The 24,371-nt window shown below is 44.1% G+C and overlaps 1 protein-coding gene across 4 annotated transcripts in view; it reads left to right on the plus strand.

Moving 5' to 3' along the window:
* The window catches only part of LOC139265645 (nicotinamide riboside kinase 1-like), a 97,995-nt gene that overhangs the window by 30,034 nt on the left and 43,590 nt on the right, over positions 1-24,371 (plus strand). For 3 of the 4 annotated variants that reach the window (XM_070882823.1, XM_070882851.1, XM_070882841.1), the window contains exon 2: positions 10,222-10,326. In XM_070882823.1, coding sequence (XP_070738924.1) covers positions 10,298-10,326 — 29 coding nt within the window. In that variant the 5' untranslated portion in view covers positions 10,222-10,297. Of the gene's footprint in view, positions 1-10,105; positions 10,129-10,221; positions 10,327-24,371 lie in introns of those variants that run through there. The other variant, XM_070882832.1, reaches the window with a different exon arrangement.

The raw sequence follows: 24,371 nt of genomic DNA on the forward strand, positions 1-24,371 counted from the left end.
GCAAGCACAGGAGTGATGGGTGAACAGGACTTGGTGTGAGTTAGGATACGGACAGCAGACGTTTGGATGAGCTCAAGTTTACGGAGGGTGGAATAACAGATCCATACTACTAAATTAAAGCACTTGGGTTATAAATACATTGATCAAAGAGCAGCTCCTCATTAAAAAAGAAAATAAATGAATAATATCAATAACAACAACTTGTATTTTTATAATCACAAATTGCAAGCTTTACTCTTAGAAACTAGACAACCTATACTCAACAAAATCCACACAAGAGTAAATAGCCATAGTAAAATCAACTAAATCAGGTGGCCAAGTGTTACGAGTAAACCCTAGTAACTTTGCACAAAATGATACATTGTTCTATGTAAGCAGGTAAATTTTGATTGAATACTGATGCAGGTGAGCATACACAGCCAAGAGCAAATATCAGTGTAATAATGATGCAAGACCCCATGCATATCTGTAATTCATCATCTCAGATCAATTACTTTGTTTTGGTATCTACTTTGGTTCCTGAAAAATGTCCAGCATTGTACCATGGAGCATTGACATGGATCGGGAGTTTGTTAGAAGTGAAAAGAACAAAAAAATGTCTGATGCCAAAGGCATAAGATCAAAATAAACATGTGAAATGGGAAGTAATGAAAAATAATTTGCATAATCTGACACAAAAATATCAGCAAGACGATGATTTCTGAGAACGATGGGATTATAAAGCAGCTTGCAAATACAGAATAACAGATAGTCAGAGTGAATTTCAGTTATCTATGTGCTCCCAAGATGGTTTAAAGCTAGGCTACGCAGAAGTGGTTTAACCAAAGTCCACTTACAACTCCCAAAATGTCTTTAATTGATTGCTAACCTATTGTTGTTTGCATAACCCTTGTTTGGGTTTGTGAAAAATAGCTGTTAGGTTGTCACATCTAGAATACTGCGTACAGTTTTGGTCTCCGTATTTAAGGAAGGATATACTTGCATTGGAGGCTGTTCAGAGAAGGTTCACTAGGTTGATTCCGGGGATGAGGGGGTTGATTTATGAAGAAAGGTTGAGTCGGTTGGGCCTATACTCATTGGAATTCAGAAGAATGAGAGGTGATCTTATCGAAACGTAAAAGATAATGAGGGGGCTCAACAAGGTGAATGCAGAGAGGATATTTCCATTTATAGGGGAAACTAAAACTAGGGGGTGTAGTCTCAGAATAAGAGGCCGCCCATTTCAAACTGAGATGAGGAGGAATTTCTTCTCAGAGCGTTGTAAATATGTGGAATTCTCTGCCTCACAGAGCTGTGGAGGCTGGGTCATTGAATATATTTAAGGCAGAGATTGACAGATTTTTGAGCGATAAGGGAATAAAGGGTTATGGGCAGCGGACAGGGAAGTGGAGCTGAGTCCATGATCAGATCAGCCATGATCTTATTAAATGGCGGAGCAGGCTCGAGGGGCCAAATGGTCTACATCTGCTTCTATTTCTTATGTTCTGATGTGACAGCACAAGATAGTAGTCTGTGAATAACAGTGGGCATGGGAGGTCATAGGAACAGAAAAAAGTTGATATCTTTCATCAGATATACCTAATTCCAAAAAATAATCTGCAAGCTTTGATATATAAAAATGGAATACACAATGATAGCATTTTCAGAAAACCGAAAAAGGAACCTATACGGGAATCTGTTGCAGCTGATCTTAAGAAAACAGAAGTAAAATGGTATCAGTTACCAGTGCCATCACTCAGTTTGGCACTACTCTTGTAATTTTTATAGGTTTTAAGAAATTGTTGTACACATGAAGGTGAGTTGTCATTCCTCAGCACTAAAACACTTTTGCATGTACTTTTGCTCTATCAACTTCAAGGAGTCTGAGATCAGATACAAGATGGAATAGGTACAGAATGAAACTCCATCTAACAGAGTGCATTGACCCTGCCTCAAGTACTTGCTCTACTTCATGAGTTTATTTTTTCTATTTCCATTATATGCCATCATTTTGATTTCCCTTGTGAAAATTCCAATTTCATACCAATTTGTGTTAAAAGTGGGTATTTTAGTGCTGTGGCCTCATAATCATGGTTTTATCCCTTCAGTCTCGGCTGGAATTAGACTCAGGCTTTGGAGGTGAGATGCTCTGCACCACGCAGTCCCCTGAAGCAACCCTTGTTAAAACCATTATCCTTACATACATAGAACTCCAAAATCTCAAAAAAATAAAAACATTCAGCCAGACAGTAAAATTCAAGATATGTATATCCAACAATACCAATATTATTGTGGAGGCAGAGGGCATGGCTAAGGTACTAAATGAGTACTTTGCATCTGTCTTCACTAGAGAAGAGAGTGCTGCCAATCTAGCAGTCTATCCCACCTGTGACAGAGTCTGTGGCTCTCATGTTGGACTGTTCAGCCACCAAAGAACTCACTTTAATAGTGGAAGCAAGATTTCCTCAACTCCGAGGGACTGCCTATGATGATGAAAGGAGGAGGAAGTAGAGATATTGGATTGGATAAAAAATAAAGAAGGGTGCTTAAAAGATTGGCAGTCCTCAAAGTAGAAAAGCCAACCGGTCAAGATGGGATGTATCCTAGGTTACTGAGGGAAGTAAGGATGGAAATTATGGAGGCTCTGGCCAAAATCTTGCTTCGATATGGGGATGGTGCCAGATAATTGGTAGATTGTGAATGTTGCACCATTGTTTAAAAAAGGGGAGAGGGATAAACCTGGCAACTATAGGCATGGTGGGGAAACTTTTAGAGACGATAATCTGGGACAAAATTAATCGGCATTTGGGAAAGTATGGGCTTATAAACGAAAGTTAGCACGGATTTGTCAAAGGCAAATTATGTTTGACTAACTTGATTGAGTTCTTTGATGAGTCATAGAATCATGGAATAGTTACAGCACGGAAGAAGGCCATTCGGCCCGCCGAACCCGTGCCGGCTCCGCAACAGCACTTCAGCTAGTTCCAGTCCCTCGCCCTTTCGCCATAGCCCTGCATTTTCTTTTCTCTCAGGTACTTATCAAACGCCCTTTTGAAAGCAGTGATTAAGTCTGCCTCCACCACCCTTTCAGGCCGTGCATTCCAGATCCTAATCACTCACCGTGTAAAAAAGTTTTTTATTATTAAGTGAGGAGGGGTGAGTTGATGAGAGTAGTGTTTTTGATGTTGTGTTTTTGGACTTTCAAAAGGAATTTGACAAAGTACCACATAATAGACTTGTTAGCAAAATTAATGTCCATGGGATTAAAGAGATAGTGCCAGTGTGGATACAAAATTGCCCAATAGAAAGCAGAGATTAGTGGTGAACGATTGTTTTTCAGACTGGAGGGTAGTATACAGTGGTGTTCCCCAGGGGTCGGTATAGGGACCATGCCCTTTTTGATATATATTAATGGCCTGGACTTGTGTATACAGGACATAATTACAAAGTTTGCAGATGACACAAAACTCAGAAATGTAGTAAGCAATGAGGAGGATAGTAACAGACTTCAGGATGACATAGACAGACTGGTGAAATGGACAGACACATGGCAGATGAAATTTAATGCAGAGAAGTGTGAAGTGATACATTTTGGTCGAAAGAATGAAGAGAGGCGATATAAATTAAGTGGTATAATTTTGAAGGGAGTGCAGGAACAGAGAGACCTGTATGCACACAAATACTTGAGGGTGGCAGGACAAGCTAAGAAGGCTCTTAAAAAAGCTTATGGGATCCTTGGCTTTATTAATAAAGGCATAGAGTAGAAAATCAATGAAGAGTGGACAAGGGAGAACCAGTGGATGTGGTGTATATGGACTTTCAAATTACTTTTGACAAGGTCCCACACAAGAGATTAGTGTGCAAAATTAAAGCACATGGTATTGGGGGTAATGTACTGATGTGGATAGAGAACTGGTTGGCAGACAGGAAGCAAAGAGTAGGAATAAACGGGTCCTTTTCAGAATGGCAGGCAGTGACTAGTGGGGTACTGCAAGGTTCAGTGCTGGGACCCCAGCTATTTACAATATACATTAATGATTTGGACGAAGGAATTGAATGTAATATCTCCAGATGACACTAAGCTGGGTGGCAGTGTGAGCTGTGAGGAGGATGCTAAGAGGCTGCAGGGTGACTTGGACAGGTTAGGTGAGTGGGCAAATGCAGTATAATGTGAATAAATGTGAAGTTATCCACTTTGGTGGCAAAAGCAGGAAGGCAGAATATTATCTGAATGGTGACAGATTAGGAAAAGGGGAGGTACAACGAGACCTGGGTGCCATGGTACATCAGTTATTGAAAGTTGGCATGCAGGTACAGCAGGCGGTGAAGAAGTCAAATGGCATGTTGGCCTTCATAGCGAGAGGATTTGAGTATAGAAACATAGAAACATAGAAAATAGGCGCAGGAGTAGGCCATTCGGCCCTTCGAGCCTGCACCACCATTCAATAAGATCATGGCTGATCATTCACCTCAGTATCCCTTTCCTGCTTTCTCTCCATACCCCTTTAGCCGTAAGGGCCATATCTAACTCCCCCCTTGAATATATCCAATGAACTGACATCAACAACTCTCTGCGGTAGTGAATTCCACAGGTTAACAACTCTCTAAGTAAAGAAGTTTCTCCTCATCTCAGTTCTAAATGGCTTACCCCTTATCCTTAGACTATGTCCCTTGGTTCTGGACTTCCCCAACATCGGGAACGTTCTTCCTGCATCTAACCTGTCCAGTCCCGTCAGAATTTTATATGTTTCTATGAGATCCCCTCTCAATTTTCTAAACTCCAGTGAATACAGGCCCAGTCGATCCAGTCTCTCCTCATATGTCAGCCCTGCCATCCCGGTATAGGAGCAGGGAGGTCTTACTGCAGTTGTACAGGGCCTTGGTGAGGCCACACCTTGAATATTGTGCACAGTTTTGGTCTCCTAATCTGAGGAAGGACATTCTTGCTATTGAGGGAGTGCAGCAAAGATTCACCAGACTGATTCCCGGGATGGCAGGACTGACATCTGAAGAAAGACTGGATCGACTAGGCTTATATTCACTGGAATTTAGAAGAATGAGAGGGGACCTCATAGAAACATAAAATTCTGACGGGATTGGACAGGTTAGATGCTGGAAGAATGTTCCCGATGATGGGGAAGTTCAGAACCAGGGGTCACAGTCTAAGGATAAGAGGTAAGACATTTAGGACCGAGATGAGGAGAAACTTCTTCACTCAGAGAATTGTGAACCTGTGGAATTCTCTACCACAGAAAGTTGTTGAGGCCAGTTCATTAGATATATTCAAAAGGGAGTTAGATGTTGCACTTACGGCTAAAGGGATCAAGGGGTATGGAGAGAAAGCAGGAATGGGGTACTGAAGTTGAATGATCAGCCATGGATCATATTGAATGGTGGTGCAGGCTCGAAAGCCGAATGGCCTAATCCTGCACCTATATTCTATGTTTCTAAACATTTATAAAACTCTGGTCAGGCCTCAGCTAGAATATTGTGTTCAATTCTGGGCACCACACTTTAGGAAGGGTGTCATGGCTTCAGAAAGGGTGCAGAAGAGATTTACTAGAATGATACCAGAGATGAGGACGAGTCTAGACATCCTTTGTGATTGTGACAAAGGTAAACTATTCCTCCTTGTCCTTCTTGACTTGTCTGCAGTCTTTGACACGGTTGACCACGCTATCCTTCCCCAATGCCTCTCCATCGTCGCCCAGCTGGGTGGGACTGCACTTGCCTGGTTCCATGCTTATCTACCTAATCGTAGCCAGAGAATCAGCTGCAAAGGCTTCTCTTCCCAATCCCGTATTGGTACTTCTGGTGTCCCACAAAAATCTATCCTTGGCCCCCTCCTATTTTTCATCTACATGTTGTCCCTTGGCGATATCATCTGGAAACACAGCATCAGTTTCCACATAGAAACATAGAAAATAGGTGCAGGAGCAGGCCATTCAGCCCTTCTAGCCTGCACCGCCATTCAATGAGTTCATGGCTGAACATGAAACTTCAGTACCCACTTCCTGCTTTCACGCCATACCCCTTGATCCCCCGAGTAGTAAGGACTTCATCTAACTCCCTTTTGAATATATTTAGTGAATTGGCTTCAACTACTTCCTGTGGTAGAGAATTCCACAGGTTCACCACTCTCTGGGTGAAGAAGTTTCTCCTTATCTCGGTCCTAAATGGCTTACCCCTTATCCTTAGACTATGACCCCTGGTTCTGGACTTCCCCAACATTGGGAACATTCTTCCTGCATCCAACCTGTCCAAACCCGTCAGAATTTTAAACGTTTCTATGAGGTCCCCTCTCACTCTTCTGAACTCCAGTGAATACAAGCCCAGTTGATCCAGTCTTTCTTGATAGGTCAGTCCCACCATCCCGGGAATCAGTCTGGTGAATCTTCGCTGCACTCCCTCAACAGCAAGAATGTCCTTCCTCAAGTTAGGAGACCAAAACTGTACACAATACTCCAGGTGTGGCCTCACCAAGGCCCTGTACAACTGTAGCAACACCTCCCTGCCCCTGTACTCAAATCCCCTCGCTATGAAGGCCAACATGCCATTTGCTTTCTTAACCGCCTGCTGTACCTGCATGCCAACCTTCAATGACTGATGTACCATGACACCCAGGTCTCGTTGCACCTTCCCTTTTCCTAATCTGTCACCATTCAGATAATAGTCTGTCTCTCTGTTTTTACCACCAAAGTGGATAACCTCACATTTATCCACATTATACTTCATCTGCCACGCATTTGCCCACTCACCTAACCTATCCAAGTCACTCTGTAGCCTCATAGCATCCTCCTCGCAGCTCACACTGCCACCCAACTTAGTGTCATCCGCAAATTTGGAGATACTACATTTAATCCCCTCGTCTAAACCATTAATGTACAATGTAAACAGCTGGGGCCCCAGCACAGAACCCTGCGGTACCCCACTAGTCACTGCCTGCCATTCCGAAAAGTACCCATTTACTCCTACTCTTTGCTTCCTGTCTGACAACCAGTTCTCAATCCACGTCAGCACACTACCCCCAATCCCATGTGCTTTAACTTTGCACATTAATCTCCTGTGTGGGACCTTGTCGAAAGCCTTCTGAAAGTCCAAATATACCACATCAACTGGTACTCCTTTGTCCACTTTATTGGAAACATCCTCAAAAAATTCCAGAAGATTTGTCAAGCATGATCTCCCTTTCACAAATCCATGCTGATGACACCCAGCTCTCCCTCACTACCACTTCTCTTGACCCCTCCACGGTCTCTAAATTGTCAGACTGCGTGTCTGACATCCAGCTGTGGATGAGCAGAAATTTTCTCCAATTGAATATTTGGAAGACCGAAGCCGTTTTTTTCCGTCCCTGCCACAAATTCCGTCCCATAGACACTGACTGCATCCCTCGCCCCAACTCCTGTCTGAGGCTGAACCAGACTGTTCGCAACCTTGGTGTCATATTTGACTCTGAAATAGACCACCTATTTCCACCTCCGTAACATCGCCTGTCTCCACCCTTGCCTCAGCTCATCTGCTGCTGAAGCTCTTATCCATGCCATTGTTACCTCTAGACTTGACTATTCCAATGCACTCCTGGCTGGAGTCCCACATTATACCCTACATCAACTAGAGATGATCCAAAACTCAGCTGCCCGTGTCTAAATCGCACCAAGTCCCACTCACCCATCACTCCTGTGCTCGCTGACCTACATTGGCTTCCGGTTAAGCAACGCCTCGATTTCAAAATTCTCATCCTTATTTTCAAATCCCTCCATGGCCTCGCCCCTCCTTATCTCTGTAATCTCCTCCAATCCGTTTAACTACGTTAAAGGTGCTATATAAATATAAGTTGTTTTTATAGTAGAGAAGCTGGGGTTATTCTCCTTCAAACAAAGTAGGTTAAGAGGGGATTTGATAGAAATGTTCACGATCAGGGACAGGGTAAGGAGAAACTACTTCCAATGGCTGAAGGGTGGTAACCAGAGGATACAGATTTAAGGTGACTGTCAAAAGAACCAGAGATGACATGAGGAAATATTTTTTTACGATTGAGTTGTGATCTGGAATGCATTGCTTGAAAGAGTGGTGAATGCAGATTCAATAGTAACTTTCAAAAGGGAATTGGAGAACTACTTGAGAGGAAAAAAAATCACAGGACGATGGGAACAGAGCAGGGCAGTGGGACTAATTGGATAGCTCGACTAATCAGCCGGCACGGGCACGATTAGCTGAATGGCTTCCTTCTGTGCTGATACTATGACTACTGATGTGATTATACATGTGTTTCTGCCAAAACACTTTTAATCAACTGCTCCCCTGTCATTATTGCCCTACTTATTGGAAATGATAATGAATAATTCTTTATGCAGCACAAGTTACCTAGGTGATGCATCTCAACAATTTTATTATAATACTAGTCCAGCCCTATGGTGTTGCATGGCCAAATGTAGTCGTCAGGTGAAATAGAGTTTGAAGTTAGGGGATAATAGGATCATGCTGCACTGATGTAATTCAGTCCCCATTTTAAGATCATACAATGTCATTGTTTTTATAATTCCATTATAAATTCCTATGCCCATAATTGGAATTGCCAATGTAAACTTGCCACAGTGTAATTGGACTTCCTGTTAGTGGTGGCACTGCAGCACCTCCATTGGCAGGAAGGTTTAATTACAAGTTTACATAAGGAGATGCTGTTATAAATGTGGACATAGGAATGTATAATGGAAAAAGTTGATGGGAAGTGTTCGCAGATGTAAGATTTTTAATATGTTATATATTTATTATGACAAAATGCAGTGAGAGTAGTATAAGCATGAATGTTCATAAGCAACCTATACGGGTGAGTAAGCACTGTATTCCATAATTTAAAAACAATGGGTGAATGAGGCAGAAGAGTTTCACACCCTGGAGTAGGACCTATTCTTCCTTTCTCAGATAGTTCCCCATTGTGGGGAGGTGGCAAGTAGAGACAAATTACTTCCTCACTTGGGCACAGGGGAATGGGAATTGAAAATTGGAGGTATATCATCCTGGACCAATCTTTCACACCACCTAATAGCAGAAGTCTGGGAGCAGAAGAACTTCATTTATGTGGAGAGACTGAAGAAGCTAGGGTTGTTCCCTGTCAGAGGTGCCCTCTTTCGGATGAGACCGTTAAACCAAAGCCCCGACTGCGCTCTCAGGTGGACATAAAAGATCTCATGGCATTATTTTGAAGAAGAGCAGGGGAGTTATCCTCGGTGTCCTGGCCAATATTTATCCGTCAAACAACATTACAAAAAGAACCAGATTATCTGGCCATTATCACATTGCTGTTTGTGGGAGCTTGCTGTGTGTAAATTGGCTGCCACGGTTCCTACATTACAACAGTGTCTACACTTGAAAAGTACTTCATTGGCTGTAAAGCGCTTTGAGACGTCATGAGGTTGTGAAAGGTGCTATATAAATGCAAGTCTTTTTTTTTCCTTAGAATAGAGATGGTTAAGAGGAGAGTTGATAGAGGTGTTCAAAATAATGAAATGTTTTGATAGAGTAAATCAGGAGAAACTGTTTCTAGCGGCAAAAGGGTCGTTAACCAGAGGACCCAGATTTGAGGCGATTGGCAAAAGAAGCAAAGGTGACATGAGGAAATATTTTTTTTACATAGAGAGTTGTGATCTGTAATGCACTGCCTGTAAGGGTAGTGGAAACAGATTCAATAGTAATATTCAAACGAGAATTAGATAACTACTTGAAGGAAACATTTTACAGTGCTAACGGGAAAGAGCTGGGGAGTGGGACTAATTGGATAGCTCTAGCAAAGATCTGGCATCGACACGATGGGCCAAATGGCTTTCTTCTGTGCTGCATCGGTCTATAATTCTATGATTCCAAATCGCTTGCCAACCTTTTCACTTGGTCTGGAAAAATGACGCAGGCAATCAAAAGAGATTGGGAGTGAACTAATGGAAAAATATAAGGAAATACCTTAGCAAAATGAAACAACAGTGGATGAATGAAATGGAGATTCTGGATATGGTGAAATAAATTCTAGGTTTACTGAATTGCATGTTCTGACAATTACAAGTATTTTTTATTCTGTTAGCCAAGGTTAGTTTCACCACTCATCCAAAGAAGGGTTCAAGTACAAGTGATCTTGAAGATAAAGAAAGTAATGAAGTAAGAAAGGAACAGACAACTGCGGATTCAACATAATAGCGTACATCTTACAGAAGTACTAGAGCATAAATATTTTTTTCTTGGGTTTTTCAGGTAACAGCAGGACTTGTGCATCATCATTTCTTGAATTCAATAGCAAAGTTTATCAGAGGTCTGTTTCAAAGCAAAAATGAAAAAAATCATTGTTGGAATTGGAGGGTAAGTATCAGTGAATTTAAATTACTGAATTTATTATTGTACATGAGAGAATATGTATATATTTTGCACAAACTATTCATGCAGCAACTTTTGATTTTTACTTATCCAGAATTATTACTTACAAAGTATTTAAAGCACAGAAACAGGCCATTCGGACCATCAGGTCCATGCTGGTGTTTATACTCCACACAAGCCTCTTCCCACATCTAACCCCATCAGCATATCCTTATTTTCCTTTCTCCCTCATGTGCTTATTTAGCATTCCCTTAAATGTATCTATGCCAGAATCCTCAACTACTTGTAGTAGCGAGTTCCTCTTTTTAACCACTCTCTGAGTAAAGAAGTTTCTCCTGAATTCCCTATTTGGTTTATTAGTAACTATCTTACATTTAAGATTCCTAGTTCAAGTCTCACCTACAAGTGGAAACATCTTCTCGAAGCCTAGCAAATCCTTTCATAAACTTGAAGATCTCTAGTAGGTCACTCCTCAGTCTTCTCTTTCCGGATATGTGCAACCTCTCAATTCTGGTATCATTCTAGTAAATCTTTTTTGCACCTTCTCCAGTGCTTCTATGTTCTTTTTATAATATGGAGACCAGAACTGTTCACAATACTCCAAGTGTGGGCTAGCCAAGGTTCCATACAAGTTTAACATAGATTCTCTGCTTTTCAATTCTATTCCTCTAGAAATGAAACTCAGTGCTTTGTTTGTCTTTTTATGGCTTTATTAACCTGCATTGCTACTTTTACTGATTTGTGTATCAGCACCCCTAGATCTCTTGGTTCCTCTACCCCATTTAGACACTTATTTTCCAAGGAGTATGTGGCCTCTTTATTTTTCCTACCAAAATGTACTACCTCACACTTATCTATATTGAAGTTCATTTAGATGTCCATTCTACAAGTTTATGAATATATTTATGTAATTTTTCCACAGTCCTCCTCCTATATTAACTACACTTCCCCCTGCCCCCCACAATTTGGTGTCATCTGCAAATTTTGAAATTGTACTTCCAATTCCTGAGTCCAAATCGTTTATTTAAATGGTGAACAACAATGGTCCCAGCACCGATCCTTGTGGAACACGACTTCCCACCAATCTGAGTAAACTACCTTTAACCCTTACTTTCTGTTTTCTGTTTTGTAGCCAGCTTGATATCCACTCTGCTACATGTCCCCTGACTCCACATGTTCTGACCTTAGTCATGAGTCTACTATGCAGTACCTTATCGAAAGCTTTTTGGAAATCCAAATAGATTCTGTCTACTGCAATACCCTTATCTACCCTTTCTGTTACTTTCTCAAAGAATTCAATTAGGTTGGTCATGATGAGCTTCCCTTTTTGAATCTGTACTGACTACTCTTTATTATATTTTCAGTTTCTAGATGTTTTTCAATTACATCTTTGAGTTACGATTCCATTATCTGTCCTGCCACTGGCATTAAGCTAATTGGTCTACAGCTCGCTAGACTTGTTCTATCTCCCTTTTATTTATTTCTATATATATATATATACAAGCAATCTCGTTTATCCGGTTACGGATCTAACGGAAAACCCGCTGTAATGGAATTTAAAATAACTGTCACATACGTGAATATCTCGCTCACTTCAACTATCAATTACACATAAATTGACGCAGGTGTGGACTTCTTTCTCACTTTTCAATTGTCACGCATTGAAAGCAGTTCAAGCAGTCGGATGTACAATTTAAAATGTCTTGTGGCACTAAAAGGAAACGAAAAGTATTGAGCATTCAGCAGAAATTAGAAATTATAAAGAAGTCTGAAGCTTGCAGAAGTGTGCGAACCTTGATGGACGAATATGAAGTTGGATCATCAACAATTTAAGATATCAAGAAGCAAAAGAAAGATTTAGAAAGTTTCACTGATGCTTCTGAATCTCCCGTGAAGGCAATGTCCCGCAAGAATTTGCGAAAGCCGAAGCTTGACAAACTAGACCAAGTGTTTTATGAATGGTTTTCTTTGAAACGGTTTGAAGGTATAGCAATTTCAGGGCCAATGATTACAGCAAAGGCCAAGGACCTCAAGATGAAAATGAATCTAGCTGAAGAGTGCATTTTCTCAGAGGGCTGGTTCACACGTTTTAAGCAGAGCCACGGCATTCGCCAGCTGGATGTGTCTGGCGAGAAAAAATCAGCAGACAATGAGGCCGCACAGAGTTATTCAAGAACATTTGCTGAAATGGTGCAGGAAATGAAATTGATCGCAGATCAAATATACACTGCCGATGAGACTGGCTTACTATGGAAGTGTTTGCCAACTGCTACGTTAGCCGCAGCAGAGGAGAGAGAAGCTGCAGGTTTTAAAATGAATAAGGAGAGGTTAACAATCTTGAATTGTGCCAATGCCTCTGGAGAACATAGACTTCCACTTTTAGTGATTGGCAAATCAAGGAAACCACGTGCTTTAAAAGGAATTGCTCATGTACCAGTTAGCTATAAGGCTCAGAAAAATGCGTGGATGGACAAGGACATATTCAAGGAATGGTTTTCAACAGAATTTGTCCATCAAGTTCGAGAAAACATGAAGAAAATAGGCAAACCTAGTGGAAAGTGTGTGCTGCTTCTGGACAATTGCAGAGCACACCCGCATGAATCAAAATTAGTGTCCAGTTGTGGCAACATCTTCGCATGCTATCTGCCCCCCAATGTGACCTCGCTCATTCAACCTATGGATCAGGGTGTCATACAAAACTTCAAGTGCCACTATAGGAATAACTTCATGCACAAATGGATTAATAGCGATCAATCAATCTCTGATTGCCAGAGAGCATACAATATTAAAGATGCCATCTATGCATGTTCTCTGGCATGGAGAGAAGTAAAAACGCTACATCGAAGAGGTGTTGGCGCAAGTTGTGGCCCAATGTCATATTTGAAGACAGTGCTTCTGATGACGAAGAATTCAAAGGTTTCTATGTATGGGCTAATAAAAAACAGGCAGTCACAGAAATCGTGGAGATTGTCAGCAGTGCACACAAAACAAACACACTTAAATCCCTAGCAGAAGATGACATTGCTAAGTGGATAGATGTTGACATCGACACAGATGTAGCACAAACTCATACTGACGAGGAACTCATCGGCATAGTCACCAATAAAGACAAATCTGACGAAGAGATGAGCGATGCAAACAATGAATTTGAAGAAAAAGAAAAACAGACTTGGACACGTGCTGAAGAAGCAATGAAATATGTCATTGGTTTTTTGAGGAGAATTCTCATTTTATTCTTACGAGGTTCTGCAAACTCATATCATCCACAACATTTTAATTAAGAAGAAAATGAATTCATTTAAACAAGCAGATATAAGATCACGATTTTAGTTTGTGTTTTGTAGTGGTCGTTTTACAACAGAATGCCTCATTAGGCCACTTCAGAGGATGTTAAGAATCAACCACATATTGTGGGACTGGAGTCATATGTCGGCCAGGTCAGATAGGGGTGTCAGGTTTCCTTTCCTGAAGGACATTTGTGAACCAGTTGGAGTTTTAGGACAATTAAGCAGCTTTCATGGTCATTTTTTTGGTGCTACTCAACAAATTCCCAGCTTCATTTAAGTTGAACGCATGGCATCTGGTTGTTAGTTTAATAGCATGATCCATAAGCTACCGTACTGCCTTGGGCTGTGTAAAGCACTCCGATATTCTCTGCTGGGTATACATGGAAATTGAGGTACTTACACCTGAGCATGAGTCCAAGCAAAGCTCAACTACCAACACTGTTCACGAAGTGTTCATACGAAGCACTGTTGAAACTTAACATCTGCGTAGCATACAGTAACAATCAACTGGCTAAGTTATAAATAGCAGCTGCAGAAAATTGAAATAAGGGAATCGTTGAGTGGATAGATTATAAACTAATGTAAAGTAACAATTGTAAAGAAACAAGATGGCAACCAGACCACAACACAAAAGAAAGAAAAAAGAAAGACTTGCATTTATATAGCGTCTTTCACAACCACTAGACGTCCCAAAGCGCTTTACAGCCAATGAAATACTTTTTGAAGTGTAGTCACTGTTGTAATGTAGGAAACGTGGCAGTCAAATTGCACACAGCAAATGCCCACAAATAGCAATGTGATAATGACCAGATAATCTACTTTTTTTTAGCGATGTTTATTGAGAACTGCATAGTAAATTTCACACATATTTCTGAGGTACCGCATGTTGAGTCTAGTACAACAGCCTTCTAACTGGCACCAGTACCTGATTATATGGCCAACAGTACTGGAACAGTAGCACTAACTGAGGAATAATAGCTAAAAAGTTACAACAGCAGGATTTTATTGCATAGTATCTACCTTCTCTCAATTTTGCTGATATTGGCCCTGAAATTCCGGCCTCCCTGGGTCCGTACGAAGTTTGTGGCTTGATGGATCCTCTGCAGATCGGGAGCGAGGATATTTGTAAGTGCAAATTTCCGATATTTATGCATACAAAAGTCCTCAAAAATCTTGCGCCTGAAAAAGCAGGCGCATAGACTACTTTTACAGGCGCAAGTGTTTTAAAAAAAACACAAAAACATATAAAAATAAAGTTATGAAAACATATTTTATCATTAAAAGCCCTCCCCACAACGGTAAATTTATTTTAAAAAACTTTTTTAAAAATCGGGAAAATATATATTTTTTTAAGACATTAATAACTTTAATTTAAATGATTGTAGTGTATATTTTCTATTTTTTGTTAGTGTTTTGGGTGTTTGGGGCTGTTTCTCAATCAATGTAATAGGAGTTTAGGAACTCCTATTACTATGATACTTTACCTGTTGGCTGCCCAGAACCATGTGACTCCAGCTCTAGGCCTGCACACGTCCTGACGTGCATGCGCTGCGACTGGCAGTCAACTCAGGCCACAGCATCGGAAAGTCGAACGTGGGCAGCAGATTAAGGTATGTGCATATTTTTTCTCTAAAATGCCCGCGGGATGGCCAAAACGGAATTTCAGGGCCATTATATTGTTAAACCAAACTCAATTTCAGAATGAAATAACTTATTACATAAGAACATAAGAAATAGGAACAGGAACAGGCCCCTCGAGCCTGCTCCGCCATTCAGTAAGATCATGGCTGATCTGATCATGGACTCAGCTCCAGTTCCCCACCCGCTCCCCATAACCCCTTATCTCCTTATCGTTTAAGAAACTGTCTAGTTCTGTCTTAACTTTATTCAATGTCCCAGCTTCCACAGCTCTCTGAGGCAGCGAATTCTACAGATTTACAACCCTCTGAGAGAAGAAATTTCTCCTCATCTCTGTTTTAAATGGGCGGCCTCTTATTCTAAGATTATGCCCCCTAGATCTAGTCTCCCCCATCAGTGGAAACATCCTCTCTGCATCCACCTTGTCAAGCCCCCTCATAATCTTATACATTTTGATAAGATCACCTCTCATTCTTCTGAATTCTAAAGAGTAGAGGCCCAACCTACATAACCTTTCCTCATAAGTCAACCCCCTCATCCCCGGAATCAACCTTGTGAACCTTCTCTGAACTGCCTCCAAAGCAAGTATATCCTTTTGTAAATATGGAAACCAAAACTGCACGCATTATTACAGGTGTGGCCTCACCAATACCCTGTATAGCTGTAGCAAGACTTCCCTGCTTTTATATTCCATCCCCTTTGCAATAAAGGCCAAGATACCATTGGCCTTCCTAATCATTTGCTGTACCTGCATGCTATCCTTTTGCGTTTCATGCACAAGTACCCCCAGATTCTGCTGTACTGTGGCACTTTGCAATCTTTCTCCATTTAAATAATAACTTGCTCTTTGATTTTTTTCTGCCAACATTATACTCCATCAATTTTGTGCATTTTTGGTTGATAGCACCCAGCTTCAGCAGGTAGAAATTATATGTGAAGTTTCACAGCTGGAGTTAATAAGAACATAAGAACATAAGAAATAGGAGCAGGAGTAGGCCATTTGGCCCCTCGAGCCTGCTCCACCATTCAATATGATCATGGCTGATCTGATCTTGGCCTCAACTCCACTTCCCTTCCCTCTCCCCATAACCCTTGACTCCCTTATCTCTCAAAAATCCGTCTATCTCCACCTTAAATATATTCAATGATCCAACCTAGAGTTCTACATAGATTGTCAGAATTGTTTCAGAAAGTATAGCTTTCATACTATTGGCATAAACATGAAGAGCTGGCTGTTCCCATTGGCGGAAGGGTTGAGAACCAGTGGATACAGATTTATGGTGATTGGCAGAAGAACCAAAGGCGAAATAAGGAAAAACCTTTGGTGTACGGACTTAGGTGTACGGGGCAAAATTTCAAAATTTGATAGTGATGGACTTCAAGAGGACATGGACAGGCTGGTGGAATAGGCGGACATGTGGCAGATAAAATTTAATGCAGAAATGTGTGAAGTGATACATTTTGGTAGGAAGAATGAGGCGAGGCAATATAAACTGAATGTTACAATTCTAAAGGGATTGCATGAACAGAAAGATCTGGGGCTATATGTGCATAAATCGTTGAAGGTGGCAGGACAGGTTGGGAAAGCAGTTAAAAAAGCATGCGGGATCCTGGGCTTCATAAATAAAGACATAGAGTAAAAAAGCAAGGAGGCTATAATGAACCTTTATAAAACACTGGTCCAGCCTCAACTGGAGTACTGTGTCCAATTCTGGGCACCGCACTTTAGGAAGGATATGAAGGACTTAGAGAGGGTGCAGAAAAGATTTACAAAAATGGTTCCAGGGATGAGGGACTTCAGTTATGTGGATAGACTGGAGAAGTTGGGGTTGTACTTCTTAGAGCAGAGAAAGCTGAGAGGAGATTTGATAGAGGTGTTCAAAATCATGAGGGGTCTGGACAGAGTAGATAGAAACTGTTCACAATGGCAGAAGGGTCAAGAATCAGAGGACACAGATTTAAGGTGATTGGCAGAACCAAAGACAACATGAGGAAAAACCTTTTTACACAGCAAGTGGTTAAGATCTGGAATGCACTGCCTGAGAGGGTGGTGGAAGCAGAATCTTTTGTGGCTTTCACAAGGAAATTGGATTAGTACATAGAAACATAGAAATTTACAGTTTGCCCATCGTGTCTGCATCGGCCGACAAAGAGCTGTACAGCCCTTCATCAGCAGTCCTAAAGGTTACATACAAACCCATGAACAATAACGGAAAGGCAAAGAGCACCCAGCCTAACCAGTCCACCCCACACCACTGCAATACCCCTTATACTAAAAACATCTACACTCCACCCCAACTGGAGCCATGTGATCTCCTGGGAGAGGCAAAAACCAGAGAAAAACCCAGGCCAATTTAGGGGAAAAAAATCTGGGAAAATTTCTCTCTGATCCATCCAGGCGATCGAAACTAGCCCAGGAGATCACCCTGGCCTTTTTCTATTCCCTGCAGTACTTACCATTATATCTGCGCCGACCAACAAAAGGTCATCTAGTCTAATCCCAATTACCAGCTCTAGGTCCGTAGCCCTGCAGATCACGGCACTTCAAGTGCCCATCCAACCATCTCTTAAAAGTGGTGAGAGTTTCTGCATCCACCACTCTTCCAGGCAGCGAGTTTCAGATCCCCACAACCCTCTGTGTAAAGAAGCCCCCCCCCCTGTCAAATCCCCTTTCAACCTTCCAGCAACCACCTTAAAACTATGCCCCCTCGTAATAGCCCCCACCACCAATGGAAATAGACCCTTACTATCCACTGTATCCAAACCCCTCAATATTTTGTACACCTCGATGAGGTCGTCTCTCAACCTCCTCTGTTCCAATGAGAACAAACCCAGCCTATCCAATCTGTCCTTATAACTAAGATTCTCCATTCCAGGCAGCATCCTAGTAAATCTCCTCTGCACGCTCTCTATCACGTCCTTCCTATAATATGGCGACCAGAACTGCACACAGTACTCTGGCTGTGGCCTAACTAAAGTATTATACAATTTAAGCATAACCTCCCTGCTTTTATATTCTATGTCTTGGCCAATAAAGGCAAGCATTCCAAATGCTGCCTTAACCACATTATCCATCTGGCCTGCTACTTTCAGGGATCTGTGAACAAGCACTCCAAGGTCCCTTTGTTCATCTACACTATTAAGTAGCCTACTGCTTAATGTGTATACCCTTTCCTTATTAGCCCTCCCAAAGTGCATCACCTTACATTTCTCTGAATTAAATTCAATTTGCCACTGCTCTGCCCACCTGACCACTCGATTGATATCTTTTTGCAGCTCATGACTTTCCTCTTCATTATCAACCACACAGCCAATTTTAGTGTCGTCTGCAAACTTCTAAATCATACTTCCAATATTCACATCTAAATCATTGATATAAACCACAAAAAGCAAGGGACCCAGTACTGAGCCCTGCGGAACCCCACTGGAAACATCCTTCCAGTCACAAAAACATCCATCAATCATTACCCTTTGCTTCTTACCTCCAAGCCAATTTTGGATCCAATTTGCCACTTTGCCCTGGATCCCATGGGCTTTAACCTTCATGACCAGTCTACCATGCGGGACCTTATCAAAAGCCTTGTTAAAGTTCATATATACTACATCATACACACTACCCTCATCGACCCTCTTGGTTACCTCCTCAAAAAATTCAATCAGGTTAGTCAAACACGATCTTCCCTTAACAAATCCGTGCTGAATGTCCCTAATTAATCCTTGCCTATCCAAATGCAGATTTATCCTGTCTTTCAGGATTTTTTCCAATAATCTTTCCACCACTGACGTTAGGCTGACAGGCCTGTAATTACTCGGCCTATCCCTTTTTCCCTTCTTAAACAAGGGTAATACAATAGCAGTCCTCCAATCCTCCGGCACCATGCCCATATCCAAAGAGGACTGGAAAATGATGGTCAAGGACTCTGTTATTTCCTCTTTTACTTCGCTCAACAACCTGGGATGCATTTCATCCGGGCCTGGGGACTTATCTACTTTCAAAGCTGCTAAACCCCTTAATACTTCCTCTTTCACGAAACTTATTTCATCCCGAATATCACACTCCTCCTCAATGGCAGTATCTGCATTGCCGCTTTAGTTTGTGAAAACAGATGCAAAGTATTTGTTAAGGACCCTTCCAACATCTTCTGCCTCCTCACAAAGATTACTCTCATGGTCTCTAATAGGCCCTACCCTTTCCTTAGTTACCCTCTTACTCTTAATATATTTATAAAACATCTTGGGGTTTTCCTTAATTTTACTGGCTAAGAATTTCTCATGCTCTCTCTTAGCATTCCTAATATCCTTTTTAATTTTACCTCTTATTTTTCTATATTCCTCTAAAGATTCTAAAGTATTTAGCCGTTGATATTTGACATAAGCGTCCCTTTTTTTCTTAATCCTCCCCTATAAGTCCCTAGACATCCAGGGGGCTCTAGAATTATTTTTCCCAGCTTTTTTCTTTAAGGGCACATGTTTGGCCTGAACCTTTCATAGAAACATAGAAAATAGGTGCAGGAGTAGGCCATTCGCCCCTTCGAGCCTACACCACCATTCGATAAGATCATGGCTGATCATTTCCTCAGTACCCCTTTTCTGCTTTCTCTCCATACCCCTTGATCCCCTTAGCCGTAAGGGCCATATCTAACTCCTCTTGAATATATCCAATGAACTGGCATCAACAACTCTCTGCGGCAGAGAATTCCACAGGTTAACAACTCTCTGAGTGAAGAAGTTTCTCCTCATCTCAGTCCTAAATGGCCTACCCCTTAGCCTAAGACTGTGTCCCCTGGTTCTGGACTTCCTCAACATCGGGAACATTCTACCCGCATCTAACCTGTCCCGTCCCGTCAGAATCTTGTATGTTTCTATGAGATCTCCTCCTTGAATGCCTCCCATTGTTCCGACAGCGATTTACCCACAAGCAACTGTTTCCAGTCCACTATGGCCAAATCACTCCTTAACTTAGCAAAATTAACTTTTCCCCAATTCAGAACTTTTATTCCAGGCCTATTCTTGTCCTTATCCATAACCAACTTGAATCTGACTGAATTATGGTAACTGGCACCCAAATGCTCCCCCACAAATACCCCTTCAACTTGCCCGTCTTCATTCCCCAAAACTAAATCCAAGACCGCCCTCTCTAATGTTGGGCTTGCTACATACTGACTAAAAAAGTTCTCTTGAATGCATTTCAAGAATTCCACACCCTCTATACCCTTCATGCTAAATTTGTCCCAATCAATATTTGGATAGTTAAAATCCCCTACTATTACTACCCTATAGTTTTTAGATTTCACAGCAATTTGCCTACATATTTGCTCCTCTATCTCCTTCCCACTGTTTGGGGGTCTATAATACACTCCCAGCAGTGTGATCTCTATCTTGTCTAAAAATCCTGTAGCCAGGAATATTAATCTGCCAAACCTGCCCCTCTTTCAGCCATGTTTCTGTAATGGCTATAATGTCATACTCCCAAGTGTCTACTGCCTTATTCGCTATACTCCTTGCATTAAAGTATATACCATTCAGCACAGGAAGATCTCCTTGCTGACTACATACTAAGCCCTGTTTTCTCTGTCTTACGGATTTGCTTTCTAGATTCTTGCTATCCAACTCCTGCTTTACTTCCTTCCCTTTTGAATTCGTTCTCAGGTTCCCATCCTCCTGCCAAGCTAGTTTAAACTCTCCCCAACAGCACTAGCAAAACTCCCCACGAGGTTATTGGTCCCGGCGATGTTGAGATGCAACCCGTGCGACTTGCACAGGTCCCATCTCCTCCAGAAGCAATCGCAATGCCTCAAGAATTTACAGCCCTCCTCCTACGCCAATTTTCCAGCCATGTGTTCATCTTCTCTATCCTTCTATTCTTGTACTCATTAGCACGTGGCACTGGCAGTATCTTGAGGTCCTACCCTTTAATTTTCTTCCTAGCTCCCTAAATTCTTCCTGTAGGACCTCATCCCTCATTTTACCTATGTCGTTGGTCCCGATATGGACCATGACCTCTAGCTGTTTACCCTCCTCCCCAGGATGCCCTGCGTCCGCTCTGTGACATCCTTGACCCTGGCACCAGGGAGGCACAAAACCACTCTGGAGTCACGTCTATGGCCGCAGAAACGCCTGTCTGTTCCCCTAACTATAGAATCCCCTATCACTAGGGCTTTTTTGCTCTTCGTCCCTCCGCCCTGTGCAGCTGAGCCACCCGTGGTGCCTTGGAATTGGCTCTGGCTGCACTCCCCAGAGACACCATCGTCCTTACTGATACTCAGAATCAAATATTGGTTTGAAAGCGAGATGGACTCACGGGGGAACTTCTGCGCTACCATTGTCCTTACCGATACTTAGAATCAAATATTGGTTTGAAAGCGAGATGGACTCACAGGGGAACTTCTGCGCTACCTGCCTAGCACACTTACTATGTCTGGTGGTCACCCACTTCCCCTCCACCTGCACGCCTTTAAGATGTGGGGTAACCACCTCCTGAAACGTGCTATCCACGTAGTTCTCAGCCTCGTGGATGCACCTTATTGACTCCACCCGCTGCTCCAGCTCCGAAACGCGGAGCTCAAGCAGTTGAAGCTGGAGGCACCACCTTCACACATGGTTGTCTAGGCTGCGCGAAGCGTCCAGGACTTCCCACATGCCGCAGGATGTACACTCCCCGGGGCTGAGATACGCTGCCATCCTTCTAGTTAGACTTATCGAGTTTAAAATCTACTCAAAAAGAAACAGAGAAAAGAGAGCTACTTACCAACTCACAGCAACGACCTCCCAGCCTCCGAACTCCCGACTCGCCGTCCTCAGGGCCTACGAATCGCCGACCTCAGGACTTACCCAGTCACCGACCTCAGGGGCTACCGAATCGTCGACCTCAGGACCTCCCTAGTCGCCGACCTCAGGGCCTACCGAATCGCCGACCTCAGGACCTACCGACTCGCCGACCTCAGGACCTACCGACTCGCCGACCTCAGGACCTACCGACTCGCCGACCTCAGGACTTACCTAATCGCCGACCTCGGGGCCTACCGACTCGCCGACATCAGGACCTACCGAATCGCCGACCTCAGGGCCTACCGACTCACCGACCTCAGGGCCTACCGACTCGCCGATCTCAGGACTTACCTAATCGCCGACCTCAGGACTTACCTAATCGCCGACCTCAGGCCCTACAGAATCGCCGACCTCAGGGCCTACCGAGTCGCCGACCTCAGGGCCTACCGAATCGGCGACCTCAGGACTTACCTAGTCACTGACCTAAGGACCTACTGACTCGCCGACCTCAGGACTTACCCAGTCGCCGACCTCAGGACCTACCTACTCACCGACCTCAGGGCCTACCGACTTGCCGACCTCAGGGCCTACCGACTTGCCGACCTCAGGACCTACCGACTTGCCGACCTCAGGACCTACCGACTCGCCGACCTCAGGGCCTACCGACTCGCCGACCTCAGGACCTACCGACTCGCCGACCTCAGGGCCTACCGACTCGCCAACCTCAGGGCCTACTGACTCGCCGACCTCAGGGCCTACCAACTCGCCGACCTCAGGGCCTACCGACTCGCCGACCTCAGGACCAACTGACTCGCCGACCTCAGGACCTACCTACTCACCGACCTCATGACCTACCGACTCGCCGACCTCCGGACCTACCGACTCGCCGACCTCAGGACTTACCTAGTCGCCGACCGCCGGACCTACCGACTCGCCGACCTCAGAACCTACCGACTCGCCGACCTCAGGGCCTACCGACTCGCCGACCTCAGGACTTACCTAGTCGCCGACCTCCGGACCTACGGACTCGCCGACCTCAGGGCCTACCTAGTCGCCGACCTCAGAACTTACCGACTCGCCGACCTCAGGACTTACCTAGTCGCCGACCTCCGGACCTACCGACTTGCCGACCTCAGGGCCTACCGAACCGCCGACCTCAGGACTTACCTAGTCGCCGACATCAGTGCCTACCGACTCGCCGACTTCAGGGCCTACCGACTTGCCGACCTCAGGGCCTACCGACTCGCCGACCTCCGGACCTACCGACTTGCCGACCTCAGGACCTACTGACTCGCCGACCTCAGGGCCTACTGACTCGCCGACCTCAGGGCCTACCGACTCGCCGACCTCAGGACTTACCTAGTCGCCGACCTCCGGACCTACCGACTTGCCGACCTCAGTGCCTACCGACTCGCCAACCTCCGGACCTACTGACTCGCCGACCTCAGGGCCTACTGACTCGCCGACCTCAGGACTTACCTAGTCGCCGACCTCAGGGCCTACCGACTCGCCGACCTCCGGACCTACTGACTCGCCGACCTCAGGGCCTACTGACTCGCCGACCTCAGGACTTACCTAGTCGCCGACCTCCGGACCTACTGACTTGCTGACCTCAGGGCCTACCGACTCGCCGACCTCCGGACCTACCTACTCACCGACCTCAGGACCTACCGACTCGCCGACCTCCGGATGTACCGACTCGCCGACCTCAGGACTTAACCTAGTCGCCGACCTCCGGACCTACCGACTCGCGGACCTCAGAACCTACCGACTCGCCGACCTCAGGGCCTACCGACTCGCCGACCTCAGGACTTACCTAGTCGCCGACCTCAGGGCCTACCGACTCACCGACCTCAGGACTTACCTAGTCGCCGACCTCAGAACTTACCGACTCGCCGACCTCAGGGCCTACCGACTCGCCGACCTCAGGACCTACTGACTCGCCGACCTCAGGGCCTACCGATTCGCCGACCTCAGGACTTACCTAGTCGCCGACCTCCGAACCTACCGACTTGCCGACCTCAGGGCCTACCGACTCGCCCACCTCCGGACCTACCGACTTGCCGACCTCAGGACCTACCGACTCGCCGACCTCAGGACTTACCTAATCGCCGACCTCAGGGCCTACCGACTCACCGACCTCAGGGCCTACCGACTTGCCGACCTCAGGGCCTACCGAATCGCCGACCTCAGGACTTACCTAATCGCCGACCTCAGGCCCTACAGAATCGCCGACCTCGGGGCCTACCGAGTCGCCGACCTCAGGGCCTACCGACTCGCCGACCTCAGGACTTACCTAATCACCGACCTCAGGGCCTACCGACTCACCGACCTCAG

The sequence above is a fragment of the Pristiophorus japonicus genome, chromosome 1 (genome assembly GCF_044704955.1).
Source record: "Pristiophorus japonicus isolate sPriJap1 chromosome 1, sPriJap1.hap1, whole genome shotgun sequence".
In the NCBI taxonomy this organism is placed as follows: Eukaryota; Metazoa; Chordata; class Chondrichthyes; family Pristiophoridae; genus Pristiophorus; species Pristiophorus japonicus.